Here is a 14847-nt window from a genome sequence, read left to right as displayed (position 1 = left end):
TACCATTCCCTCAGGTGTTTATGGCTCCAAAGGAAAGTTGTTGTAAGCTAGAAACTGCTGTTATATCTACCAATATGTAAATGTGATAAGAGTTTAAAAAGTAGGTTCAGAGAAAATATTTCCTTAATTTTGAAACTGTATAAATTTTCAGTGTTAAAATTTACTTCTAAGTGCAATGTTCAAGAAATCATAAGACATCAAATGTAGAAATTATGCAGTTTTATAATTTTCTTTGTTGTTTCTTAATCCATTGAAAAGAATTTCACAATTCAACACTTTTAGGCAGCTTCTTGGTTACTTTCCTTAGTTTCTACTTCTTTGGGCAGCAATGGATCAATCTTTAGTAGCAAACCTTCACTTGTTGAGCTACGAAGGAAGGCACGTACCACAAAGGGACCTAAAAACAAAGACAAGAATCAATTTTGATTTTTATTCCATAGATTCCTAAGGTGCGAATACAAATAAACAACAGGAAACCTTATAGGACTCACATCATATTTTCACTTGAAAAGTACTAAGTTGGTGAGTAATATTTTAAATTCTAAGAAAGGAAAGATAGATTCATTTCTAGAGTAGAAGACAAAACTAGCTGTGCTAGAGATTTATCCTTAAAACCACACACTCACTAATAATTTATTTCTTTCTTCCAGAAGATGATCACCTAGAATTTATTTTATTGCAAAGTCAACAGTGAAGGGAGCAGGTGGTGATATTTACATTTGATGAAAATACTCTAAATATTTAAAACAGTCTGCACAGATGCTACCTTTCTGTTACCAAACAGTTGGTAAAATTCTCTAAAAATTAAAAAGCTTTTCACAAGAACAATGTTAAGAGATTTCATTTTAAATGACACAAAATAAAAAATAAAATAACAGCACTACTTCGATTTACTGTCTACCATTCCACTTCTGCTATAGTCTCAGAGGATGCTATACTGAAATCAAAGTTTCTGTGGAAGATAAAAATCCATAAACATACAATGACTAGGTACTATGGCCATAGAACAAATGAAGTGTTTAACTCCCAGAGAACATTAAAAAGAAAACAAAACAGCTTATGATTGTGCTTTAATTATTAATGTAGTTATAACACTAACCCTGACAAATTTCTGTCATGGTTAGCCTATTAGTGAATAGTCAATTAACTAGCCAATTAACTATAATGGATCCTGGCTTAGCTTCAGCTATCCATGAATGAAGTTTGTCTGAGGAAGGAATCTGAAAGAAGCAATGCAATGATAAAGGTGCCAGGCTAGCTGTGTTCTAGTTTCCACATCTTGACCAAGTCAGTGATTCTCTATGAATCACCTATTTATAAGAAGTGACTTTCATAACATGACAAAAATGATCTTTCTTTTCTAAAATAAATAAATAAGAAAGCCATGTACTAATGTCAGAGACAAAGTCAATGATCTAGCTTCAAAATAACATTTCTTAAATGACTTTTGTTCCTATTTAATACCATTATAAGTTTAAGGCAATCTGTTTTCTTTCAAACTTTATTACATTTAATGATAGAAATAACATGGAAATGTGTAAATGTATTTGTATAAGTGATAAAGAAGTCCCTCTCTAAAAACTATGACTCATTAATAAGGTAGTTAGGAATACTTTGAAGAAGTAAATTTTAATTATTTAATTCCTAGGACATGTATTTGCATATTAATCTACTTGTTTTCCTAATATTTTATATTTTTTAAAGTATCACAGTGCTATAGGGAAGTCCACCCTCAGCACACCACTTACCCAAATTCAGAGGTCTATGTTTACACACTTCATTAATAACTGCTTGAAGATTGGTAGCTATCTGGTCACTTGACATATCCAACTGAAAGAAAAATATGTGTATAACATTAATGGTATGAATGTGAGAAGATGACACCATTTGAGTAACTGTATTAGTATTTATTCTGGATTAGTATGATTAGTATTTATTTCAAGTATTCACCTAATGCAATTATCCTCCCCCCCGCCCCCTCCCCCACAGTGATGCTGGGGATGCACCTCAGGAACACTCTATTACTGAGCTACATCCCCAGTCCTTTTTATTTTTTTATTTTGAGACAGGGTCTCACTTAATTGCTGAGGCTGGCCTCATATTTGCAATCCTGTTGCCCCAGCCTCCCAAGTCACTGGAATTACAGGGTGCATGGTGCCCAGCTGCAATTAACTATTAAGAAACCCTATTTTGAAAGCAAAAACTTCCATACTTCTTTTGAAAAGCTACATTTTATATGTTATATATAAAGATTTAATTTCCTTATAGAATGTATTATAGCAAAGTGTTTTAAAATTTTTCAATTTGAGGTTCCTTGATTTTCAAGTAATTTCTACAAAGCATATCTTGGATACATATACCATTCCCCATACACACCTCAAGGAATTAGTGTTATTTTCTTAAGGTCATTTGCTGATTTATTTACAAAAAAAATGTTTAGAAATTAATGCATTCATGAGTTCAAAATATAGCTACTTTACTACATGCATTAAGGAAATACATATAGAGATATTTTTAGGATGCTGAGCTAACATTCTAATTTTTAAAACACTCTAACCAGGCAATACCAATTATCTTGCCATTTAGCAAAACTACAATAATATATAATAAGTCCTATTCATAAAACTCCTAAACCCAACTTATATCCTTGAAAAGCCCATGCTTCAACAGAATTTTATTCAGCCATAAATAAAAATGAAATTTATGCCCTTTGCAGGAAAATGGATGGAACTAGAGGCCATTATGCTAAGTGAAATAAGTCAAACTCAGAAGGTCAGGTGATATGTTTTCTCTAGAAAGGAAAATCTCAAAAAGAAAAATCTCAAAAGGAGATTAATAAAGGAAAGGGACCAAGGGGTAGGAGGCAAGAGGGAAGGGGGAAGTGGCAGGAAGTATTACTGGGCAAATTATATTATTATATTGTGTGCATGTATGAATATGTAATAACAAATCCCATCAATATGTACAACTATAATGCACCAATAAAAATGTGGAAAAAAGTCCACGTTTATTAATCAAATTCAATGAATGTTATTTGTTTTAAATATACCAGTTAAACTCAATTATAGTACATTCAAATGTTAAGAGGATTTGGGTTGTGTGAAATGAATTATTTTCTAATATTTCATCAAAAACTTATAATAGCATAACGAACAAAAATCATACAGTGAAATAGTTAAAGTTTAAACAAGATTTCTATTTTCCCATGATTGTGAAACCATTATGAGAAACGTGCCATGTAAATATAAGGAGAACCCCTCCTGGAAAAAATTATTCTCTTATCATCATTAAACAACATTTATTCAACACACACTTGGAATGACACAGTACCAAACCCTAAATGAAAGTTTAAACATTACTGAAGGAATTCTCACTTCATACTAATCCATAAGTGAGAGTTCTGAGAGGAAAAAATTCAAATCACTAGTTAGTTTATCCTGTAAGTCCACAGACCTTGCAGTCTTTAAATATAATGAAGCAATCATTCACTAGCAGAGAAGACATCTTCCACACTCTACATGAAAGAAAAGAAAAAGCTAAAGGAGTCCTCACCTCCTTTCAGTGTTCTTGATTCTCCACTATACCTCAAAGTGTCATTCTTCCTATTACCAACTAAAGAGACCATCATAGCTTAATAAGTTCCTTTATTTTTTGTTAAGACCTTAGCACCTACCTTAAATTTGGAAATAGACAGAAAAAGCAATTATGTCCAACATATCTTTTTTAACAGCTATGGTCTATACTGTTATACTATATATACTAAACTTCTCAAATTTTTTAAGTATACCTTTTACAGTCTTATATTGCCATTCCCATAGAAAGCCAAAATAACACATGCTATAGAAATACAAAACTATTAATTCTCCTGCAACTTTCATTATTAAGATTCCCTCAGTGACTATAAGGGTTTTGGGGGGTTCTGGGGGACTGTACTGGGGACTGAACTCAGGCCTCCATAAGCTTTGATTCTGAACTATACCACTGGACCCTTATTTTAAGTTTTAAAAAATATAAAAATGTTTTAAAATATAGTTTACACTTTTCTCCAAATTTTATTAGCACCTCTGATCTTTAGTACTGTGCCCTCTACTGAATTTTAAAATATATTTATAAAGATAATACTTCACTTCATTTTTGTTTTAAATATTGTGCAAAATTATGGAAAAGTTACATATTTTATTGGTATTACTATTGATTATTTAATTAGCTACTGATGGAAATCAGTAATGATAACTTACGTACAAAAATAATATATATCCCTATATCGGTTTCATCAAAATTTACATGGGAGGGGCTGGGGCTAGGGCTCAGTGGCAGAGCACTTGCCTAGCATGTGCAAGACACTGGGTTCATTCCTTAGCACCATATACAAATAAAATGAAGGCATTCTGTCCATCTACAACTACAAAAAATTTTTTTTAATTTACATGGGAAATTTATTTGAACTGACCATAACTCAGGAAAACGACATCTGCAAAATTCTCAGCAATGATAAGCACTAAGCAACTCAATGAGATCCTGTCTCTAAATACAAAATAGAGTTGGGGATGTGACTCAGTGGTCAAGTGCACCTAAGCTCAATCCCCAGTACCCACTCCCCACCCCCATAAATAGTCGTAATACTATTTATGTTTAGCTAAAGTGATCATCCACTGCAGGGCATAATCGTTATTTCTCATTCTGTAGCACAAATTTTTCAAAAGACTGTTTTTTTAGTGAATCCTACATTCTGCTTAACATTCCTTAGAAAAGATTTTTTTTACCAAAAATGCAAGGGTTGAGATTCTGGATATAAGTGAACTCTGCCTCTGTCTCATTGCTTTTAAATTCATTCTTCTCTTTCCATGCAATTCATAACCTTTACTTTCAAAAAATTTCTTATCATTCTAACTAAAAAATTGGTCATTCTTTGTCCCTTTGAGATGCATATGTTATATTTCATCTCAGGGCAAAATTTAGTCATGAACATGTCCAAAGCAGTAATTTTTAAACTCTTTTAGGTCATCAAACCTTGCTCCAGAAGAATGCACATAAAAAATTTAGCCTATGCTTTTTATCTTTATGAATTCTCTGATTTAAAAGAAAAGTAGAGAGAAAAAGACTTACTAGGAAAGTGTCTTAGTTAAAAGGGATCCCTGGGTCAGACTTTGAGAACCACCAATAAAGAGGTAAGTTTGTTCAACTATTTTGGAAGACTATAAACTACAGTGTAAAAAATAAAAATGATATTTAAATTCTACATAGGATAGAACTTTAAAAAAAAAACAATATAAATGATTTTTAAACAATACATGTTCCTTCTAAAAAGAACAGTTTCTGTCACTATAATATCCTGATAGTCTTTAGATGACTGATCACCTCTAACTGGAAAATGAAGAGACTACTGCTTTCGATAAGTACCTGTTTAACTACCTGACCTCCAAAATCCCTTCCAAATGCAATATTCTAAGTTATATTAAGTGTGGCCTAGCAGATGGTTTCTGCAGAAAGGCCAATACTCAACCTCTGTGACTTCCAACAATCTAAATCAAGAAAGAGAAGAAAATCCATGTTTCCTACAGAACATTAAGTAGTAATAATAATAATTGAGTATTGATAAATAATCATTATAATTACATATGAAATAATTATAATTGATTATACAACTCTACTTATTGGGGTACTTACTCTGGGTCAAACTCTGTTCTACAGAAACTGCTTAGCTACAATTTCATATCTACATAGATATTCTTTCATTTCTTCCAAGAACTCTATGATGTAGCTATTATCATATAGCACTTAAATGTTTCATCTTATCTAAAAGCACATGTATGGTAAGAAGTTGGCCTATCAGCTATGTTCGTGAACTCTTCAGGCAAGCAAACATTGATAAATTTCATTTCCATCACTTGCTAGCTTGTAACCCTGAACACAGCTACAATGTATTCTGATCCTTACAAAAAATGACTATTTATAGACTGTCTGAAAAACACAAATGAGTTTGTTGGAAGCTAAGGGGAGGAAAAGAAACTATATTAGACACTGGAAGGAGAAGAACATTCAGATGAAAACTATGATTTTTCTTTCTGCCTAATGAATCCTTTACCACTTTCCTAATTTTTAGATGTTAACATCACATAATTCAGCATATTTATTTAGTTCCCACTCTTTGTCAAGCAACAATGCTGTAAAATAGATACGAAAGAAGGGAAGATTCAAACCCTACCCTCAGGAGCTTACTATCTAGTCACTAAAATATAACACAACAGGTGCTATTCCAAATGAATAAACACTTACAGGGGCACAGAAGAAGAAGTAATTGGCTTTGACCAGGAGGGCTTCACAAAGAATATTTAAGCTGAATTCTAAAAGAGGAAGAATATTGAAGAACAAAGAAAAATTTCTAAGCAGAAAAACCAGTATAAGGTGACATGAGGTAACCATGAGGTAACTCATTGTATTTAGGGACAGCATTATTGAAGACTTCTGGACTTAAGTGCATGCACAAATGCCACTTACATAATACAGGTCATGCAGAATTGGAGAGCAACCACCCTATGTGAGAGAAGCAGTAGCTACTCAGGGCTAATAGACAATTGTGATGAAAGCTATGGGGCTGGTGTCATTATGGCTCCTGATTTTTCAAAAAACAGGTCAAAATTTGGATTTCTATGTGATGTTCAGTTTTTAAATATTCAGGTTTCAACAAAACAAAACAAAATCACTATGTGGGTCCAACAAAATAAGTCTGGGGGGCCAAATACAGCCTGCAAGCTATCAATATGTAACTCTGGTCTTCAGGTTGCACCACGGAAAATAGCAGAAAATACTAAATTTGAACCTGAGAAAGTGACTTAAGACTAGATTGCAAAGGGTTCTAAATGAAAAATCGTAGGATATAAGCTTCTCATCAGCAGTGAAAAGATATTAAATGTTTCCTAGCATGTAAACAGTACATTTAGTCCGTTATTGAAACAATTCTAGAGAAAGGGTGTAAAACAGGAGGGTTTTTTTTGTAGGTCAGAGAGTAAATATTTTAGACTTTGCAGGCCGAATGAGCTCTGTTACAATTATTCAACTCTGCTGTTATAGCACAAAAGAAGCTATAGACAATACATAAATAAATGAGTATAGCTGTGTTCCAACAAAACTTTATTAAAACAAACAACAACAAAAAAAAACCAGGTGGATAGCTGGATTTGGCCCACAGTCCATCCAGTTTGCTCATCTATAGGGTAGTGAATAAACTAAAGAATGTTGAAGGAAGTGAATGAGCAAAACCATAACTTTTTACTAGGGCAAAAAAGACTTTTGGTTTGTATTGTTTCATTTAAAGGAAAGTTTTGTTGGATGCTGATAGACTTTTAGTTTATTACTATGCATCTATTATGCAGATGAGGCAAAATGTTTCATCAGGCTAAAAATTGCACTGCCATTTAAAAATAACAGTAGAAAAAATGCTTAGCTACAATTTCAACATCTGTTGTAAATTTAATGTGTGCATTTGAAACACGTTTCTTTAGGATTGGTGACAGGCTATAAATCAAAAGCAAAAAAAAAAAAAAGTACATTTAGTGTCCTATATTCTAAAAGAAGATATCAATATTAAGGCCATTAAAAAGGTCCTATTATAATTAACCCCCTTTCCAATTAGAAGCAGCAAACAACAGAGGTGGCAAGAATCCAAAGGGCTCATATGTAGAAACTGGGGGAGGGGGAGAGCACCTGTAAGAAGGGGAGACTGGCTGGTGGAACACGTGCTAAATGAAGAACATTTAACCCATAAGAGATGGGCAGAAAAGTAAAAATAATAGTAACAGTGACCACAAATACAGACAGATAAGCAGATGCATTTGCATTGTTCCTCTTATTCTCTTTCCCTTTACTCCAGAGGAATTAGCCTCAAAAAAAGCACCTTAGTCAAGGTACCTTAGAACTGAGCATTCCAAGGTCTCAAGAGTAGAAGAAGGTTGAAAACCAAGTAAGTCCTCCCCACTTTGGGTAACATGAGCCATAAAAGCCTGGCTCCAAACAGAACAAGGGAAGACTTTGGTTGTGAGATTAGTATTTTTGAACTGGATCAGCTGCACTTCCAATTACCAACAATCACTGGAACTATATGAACTAACAGGCCTGTGCCTAACAAAGAAGGGAAATTGTACAAGACACAGTTGGAAGCAGAAAATGGAAAAATCTATTTCATGGTTTACTTCACTAAATTCAGACTTTTCAATAAACATTTATACCCAGAGACAAAATGCTTTTTCTGATAGGAGAGAGATGTGGATTTATAGTCATAGAAGTGATGTTTACAGTAATGAGATATTAGAATGCCCAAAAGGTATAAGGTTGAATAATTATGATTTATCCAAATAGCCCAGTATAAAACAGCTATTAAAATGATACTTTTACAAGAATTCTAATAACATGAAAAAACGTTTAAGATACAGTGTTACAGGAAAAAGAATATATAAAACAATATATAATAGCAATTACATAAACAAAAATTGCATGTACAGAAAAAGAGCAGCAGTGAAAAGTACTGCAGCTTCACCATAATTTCAGAAATTCTCAATGATTTTTATATTCTCAATTATACTATTCAGAATTTTCCAAATATTTTATTATGTACATTTATTACTCAATTAAAACATTACTTTCAGTTTAGCATTCAAATTTATAAAACCAGGGCTGAGGGTGTGGCTCAGTGGTAGAACATACTTGTCTAGCATGCACAAAGCCTTAGATTCAATTCTCAGCACTATCAAAAGAAATTTTTAAAGGAAAAGTATAAAATCAAGATTCTATAAACTACAGGCATGCTTTATTTCTTCATAAAGAAACAAAGCAGGGTTGGGACTGCAGCTCAGTGGCAGAGCGTTTGCCTCTCACATGTGGGGCACTGGGTTTTGATCCTCAGTAGCACATAAAAAATAAATAAAGACATTATATCCATCTACAACTAAAAAAATTTAAAAACGAAAAAGAAGCAAAGTAATAGGACTTACTCTCCCTGTTGGTACTGAGGAATAGACTCAAACCCCTACCTGACCACCACAACTCACAACAAGCTTTATGTTATTACATGTTTTGATACTCTTTTTTTTTTTTTTTTTTTTTTTTTTGGTACCAAGGATTGAACGCAGGGCACTTAACCATTTAGCCACATCCCCAGCCCTTTTAGTTTGTTTAGAGCCTTCTAAATTGCTGAGGCTGGCTTTGAACTTGCAATCCTCCTGCCTCATCTCCCAAATCACTGAGATTAGAGGCATGTGCTACCACACCCAACTGTTTTTATACTTTTCAGATTATACTTTTTCCCTTTTGTTGATTGGAGCATTATAATTATGTATAATAGTAGGACTCATTTTGCCATATTCATACATACAAATAATCAATCTCATTCCCCAGTATACTCCTTACCCTCCCCTCTTCCCTCCCCAGTTCTTCTTGCTCTACTCCACTGATCTACCTTCTATTATTTTAGTTAGTGTAATAATTATACACACATACACATACACACACACACAATTCATTGTGGTGTATTTATATATGGACATAGCATTATTTGGTAGATTTCATTTCTTAGTACTTCTCAATGCCATTCCTGCTACCTTCCCTTTTGACCCCCTTCTACTCTATTGGTCTTCCTTTAATTTTTGTGAGATCCTTTTCATACTTTTATATCCTCCCTACCTCCACTCTCTACACTCTTTACTTCCTTTGGCTCATGGTTTCAGAAGCTCATGGCCAACTCCAGAGTTCTGGGACCAAGGTGAGGCAGAACATCATGGTGGAAGAGCATGACAGAAGAAAGCAGCTCAAGACATGACAACCAGGAAGCAGAGAGAGAGCTCCACTTACCAGGGACACAATATAAGCCTCAAAGTCTTGGCCCCAATTACCTACTTCTTCCAGCCACACACTACCTGCCTATAGTTGCTGCCCAGTTAATCCATGTCAGTAGATTCATCTGCTAATTAGGTCACAACTCTCATAATCTATTCATTTCATCTTTGAACATCTTTTTTTAAATTTTTTTTTGGTTGTTGATAAACCATTTATTTGTTTGTTTGTATGCAGTGCTGAGAATCAACCCCAATGCCTCACTCATGCTAGGCAAGCACTCAACCACTTAGCTACAACCCCAGCCCTGAACATCCTTGCACTGTCTCACATGTGTGCTTTGAGGGACACCATGTATTCAAACCATAACAAATTAGGTTTACTAGTTTATGTATATTAAAACTAGCCTTTGCATCCTTGGGATGAATACAACTTGACTGTGTGTATAATTTTAATATGTCTTTGAATGCAGATTGCTAATATTTTATTAAGCATTTTTGCATCTAATGTTTGTCATAGATATTGGTTGTAGTTTTCTTCTGATGTATCTTTATCTGGTTTTGATATCAGGGCAACACTGGCTTCATGGAATGAATTTGGGAGTGTTCCCTTCCTTTCTGTTTCATAGAATAATTTGAAGAGAACTGACATTTGTTCTTTAAAGGTCTGGTAGAATTTGGCTAATAATTACTGGTCCTGGGCTTTTCTTTGTTCAAAGGCTTTTTATTACTATTTCAATCTCATTGCTTATTATTGGTTTCTTCAGGCTTTTTCTCTTCTTGGTTCAATTTGAGTAGGTCATATGTGTTAAAAAATTTATCAATATTTCCTGTATTCTCCAATTTATTAGATTACAAGTTTTTAAAATGGACCTCTATTTTTCAGCAATGTCTGTGGTAATATCTCCTTTTTCATCTCTAATTTTGATGATTTGTGTCTTTTCTCTCTTTTGGTTAGTTTGGCTAAGAGTTTATCAATCTTGTTGATCTTTTCAAAGAACCAACTCTTGTTGCATCAATCCTTCATATTGCTTTTATTCTCTATTTTACTAATTTGGGCTCTTAATTATTTTCTATCTTCTACTGGTTTTATAATTTTTTTCCCTTCTTTTCTAGGATCTTGAGATATAACATTTAATTGTTTATTTGGGATCTTCTTCCTTTTTTAAAATGTAGATATTTAATGCTATAAACTTTTCTCTTAGAGACATCTTCATGGTGTGCCAGAAACCCTGGTATATTGTATCACTATTGTTTGATTCTAGGAATTAAAAAAATTTTTTATCTCATTTACTCTGTGATTCATTGTTCATTTAAAAGAATAATGCTAAATTTCCATGTGTTTATATGGTTTCTATTTTTTTCTTGCTGTTGATTTCTAATTTAACTCCATTATGAAATGATAAAATGTACAAGATTCTATCAATTTTTTGTGTGTTTACTAAGACTTGTTTTATGACCTGAAATATGGATTATTTTGGAAAAAGTTCCATGAGTTACTGAGAAGAAAGTGACTTTAGTTGTTGGATGAAATATTCTATAGATGTCTTGTTAAGTACATTTGATTTATAGCATTATTTAGGTCTGAAATGTCTGTTTGGATGACCTGTCTAATGATCAAAGGGGTATGTTAAAAGTACCCAGTATTATTGCACTTCTGGAACTTGATATCAGTAAGAATTTGTTTTATGTAATTACATGCAACAACATTTGGGACATAAAGTTTTTCTATCATATCTTTTTATTGGTTGTTCCCTTTTACCAGTATGTAGTAATTTTCTTGTCTCTTGTGATTAATTGTTGCTTGAAATCTGCTTCATCAGATATCGCAGTAGTTACTCCTGCTTGTTTTTGGACAGCATTTGCACTGAATCTTTTTCCATATTTCTACTTTCAGTTTGTGGATGTCATTTATAAGATGAGTCTCTTGCAAACTGCATATAGTTGGGTCTTGTTTTTTAACTCACTCTGGCAGTTTGTCTTTTTTTTAATATTTATTTTTTAGTTGTAGTTGGACACAATACCTTTATTTCACTTATTTATTTTTATGTGGTGCTGAGGATCCAACCCAGGGTCTCGCACGTGTGAGGTGAGCGCTCTACCGCTGAGCCACAACCCCAGCCCCAGTTTGTCTTTTAATTGGAGAGCTGAACCCGTCTGCATTCAACATTATTATGGGGAAATGTTTATTATTTCCTGCCATTTTGGTTTGTTTCATATGTTTAATCCAGTCTTAGTTTTCATTTATTTAACGGCTCATCATGAGAGACTCATCCAATTGAGAGCTTGGGGTTTGTTTTTGAGTTCCTCAATGTGTAAATACTTTTTGTAGTGCTGGCTTAGTGATCAAGAATTCCTTTAGTTTATCCTTATTGTGGAAAGTTTTTGTATCCTCTTTGTTTCTGAATGATAACTTTGTTGGAAATAGCAATCTTGGTTGGCAATTGTTTCCTTTCAGAGCTTGGATTATCTCATTCCAAGCCTTCCTGGATTTTAAAAGGCTGAGCTAAGAAGTCAGAAATAAATCTTATAGTTTACCTCTAAATGGAACCCAATATTTTTCTCTTGCAGCCTTTTAATATTCTATCCTTATCCTGTTAGGTATTCTGATTATAATGTATCTTGGATACAGGTTTTTTTTTTTTTTTTTGTCTTTGTCTATTTGGGGAATCTATATGTGTCCTGTAGGTGGATGTCCCTCTGATTCCTAAGGCTTGCGAATTTTTCTGCTATTATTTCACTGAAAAGGTTCTTAATGTGATCAGTCTGTATCTCCATGTCTTCTTCTACTTCAATGACTCTAAGTTTGGTTTTGAAATACTGTCACAGAGTTCTTGTATATTCTCATCATGGTCTTTTTTTTTTTTTTCTTAACTGCATACTGAGTGTTCAAGTTCACATACCCTGTCTTCTAAGATTGAAGTTCCGTTTTCTATGCAATCTAATCCATTAGTGATGCTTTCAAGCAAATTTTTTATTTGATTTACTGTGTCTTTCATTTCTAAGAGTTCTGACACACATACATACGTAAAAGAAAAAGAAAAAAGATTCTTAATGAAAAATAAAGGAATTGTTTCCACTGGGGTGGTCATACCTGATGACAAGGATAGATGTTCGCTGTCCATGCCATACTGCTCTCTGTTGCCTCTTGGATTATGTGACACTATAGAGACAGCAAGGGTTGGGGGGTTGTGAAACCTGTCCTCTTTGTGTTGCTCACCAAATTGGCTAGTTATAATATCTCTCAGTTTTCCTTCTCACCTGTATACAGTAGGACAGAATGGAAAGTACTAACAATTGGATTTTGTCCAGACAAAGTCAATGCTCTCCCAGGGCAGGGATGATACGGAGTTCTAAATGAGAAGCTCTAGTGGCTGGTATTTAGTTCCCATCATCTTCTGAAATTCTGTCAGGTGGTATCTGCACCAGAAAGATTAAATTAACACAACTTCTAGCTAGGTAGATGCTGATTTCTGATGAGCATGCAGATCTTAAGGGCCTTCAAAAGAACTCTGCTTGTGGGATTGGGTAATTAACCCTGAATAGTTATTACACACTCCACAGCAGATGAATGTGGTCTTCCAGGATCAGACCCTGAGTGCAAATGTGCCCACCTGTCCAGCTTCTGGACCCTTCCCTGGATGATCCTGTAAACCACTAGACCAAAAGGGAAAGCAAGAAACATTTCTCTCATATCCCTACACTGAATCCCTGGGAGCGCAATCTTCTCAGTGCCTGCCCTTAACTGTACCACACTAGTAGCAATCTGGACCCCATGGCAGGCCCTTGCTGGCACAGCCTGCTGGTATTTTCTATGATCTCCTGTGTTCCCACAACAGAAAGCCCCAGCACTGCCACTTCAAGATGACTACTTACCTCAGCTCTCCACTCAACAGCCAAGAAACACAGAGCCCTTTTCAAACATAAGCTCACTACACTCCACTGACTCAGTTAAGATCAGATTGCTAATGATCAGATTCAAACTAAAAAGCTTTTCCTCAACAAATGAAACAATCAATGAGTTGAAGAGAGAGTCTCCATTTGGGGAGCAAATTTTGCCACACGCATGTCAGATAGAGCACTAATCTCCAGGATATATAAAGAACTCAAAAAACTTAACACCAAAAAACCAAATAATCCAATCAGTAAATGGGCTAAGGAACTGAACAGACACTTCACAGAAGAAGATATACAAGCGATCAACAAATATATTAAAAAAATGTTCAACATCTTTAGTAAATAGAGAAATGCAAATCAAACTAAGATTTCATCTCACCCCAGTCAGAATGGCAGTTACCAAGAATTCAAGCAATAGTAAGTGTTGGAGAAGATTCAGGGAAAAGGTACACTCATACATTACTGCTGGGACTGCAAATTGGTGCAACCACTTTGGAAAGCAGTGTGGAGATTCCTCAGAAAACTTGGAATGGAACCACCATTTGACCCAGCTATCCCACTCCTAGGTCTATACCCAAAGGACTTAAAATCAGCTACATAGCTACACCAATATTTATAGCAGCTGAATTCATAATAGTTAAACTGTGGAAGTAACATAGATGCCCATCAACAGATGAATGGATAAAGAAACTGTGGTATATATACACAATGAATATTACTCAGCATTAAAAGAGAATGAAATTATGTCATTTGCAGGTAAATGGATAGAGTTGGAGAATACCATGCTAAATAAGCAAAGTAAGCCAATCCCAAAAAACTAAAGCCTGAGTGTTTTCTCTGATTAATGGATGCTAATCTAACATGGCAGGGGGAAGAGGCATGGGAAGAATGGAGGAACTTTGGATTGGGCAAAGGGGAGGGTGCAGACGGGTACTGAGGATAGGAAAGATGGTGGAATGAGACCCTAGGTACAAGTATGATTGCACGAATGGTGCGTCTCTATACCATGTACAACCAGAGAATTGAAATGTTGTGCACTACATTTGTGTACGATGAATTGAAATGCATTCTGATATCATCTACAAATAAGTAGAACAAATTTAAAAAAAAAGAATAAAAACAACAA

General features: G+C 34.3%; 1 protein-coding gene across 3 annotated transcripts in view; it reads right to left on the bottom strand.

Annotated features, from left to right (window-relative positions):
- Positions 1 to 204: 204 nt before the first annotated feature.
- Positions 205 to 14847, bottom strand: part of Mrpl1 (mitochondrial ribosomal protein L1) — an 84574-nt gene continuing 69931 nt past the window's right edge. For 2 of the 3 annotated variants that reach the window (XM_046459160.2, XM_046459162.1), the window contains exons 8-10: positions 12919 to 12987; positions 1749 to 1830; positions 205 to 397 (exon numbers count right to left, since the gene is read on the bottom strand). In XM_046459160.2, the coding sequence (XP_046315116.1) occupies positions 279 to 397; positions 1749 to 1830; positions 12919 to 12987 (270 nt within the window). In that variant the 3' untranslated portion in view covers positions 205 to 278. The remainder of the gene's footprint in view (positions 398 to 1748; positions 1831 to 12918; positions 12988 to 14847) is intronic. The other variant, XM_046459168.2, reaches the window with a different exon arrangement.

Source organism: Marmota monax, unplaced genomic scaffold (genome assembly GCF_021218885.2).
Source record: "Marmota monax isolate L192 unplaced genomic scaffold, Marmota_monax_Labrador192_F-V1.1 WCK01_AAM20220418_F8-fsc00112, whole genome shotgun sequence".
Classification (NCBI taxonomy): Eukaryota; Metazoa; Chordata; class Mammalia; order Rodentia; family Sciuridae; genus Marmota; species Marmota monax.
This window is presented reverse-complemented; position numbering and strand designations above follow the sequence as displayed.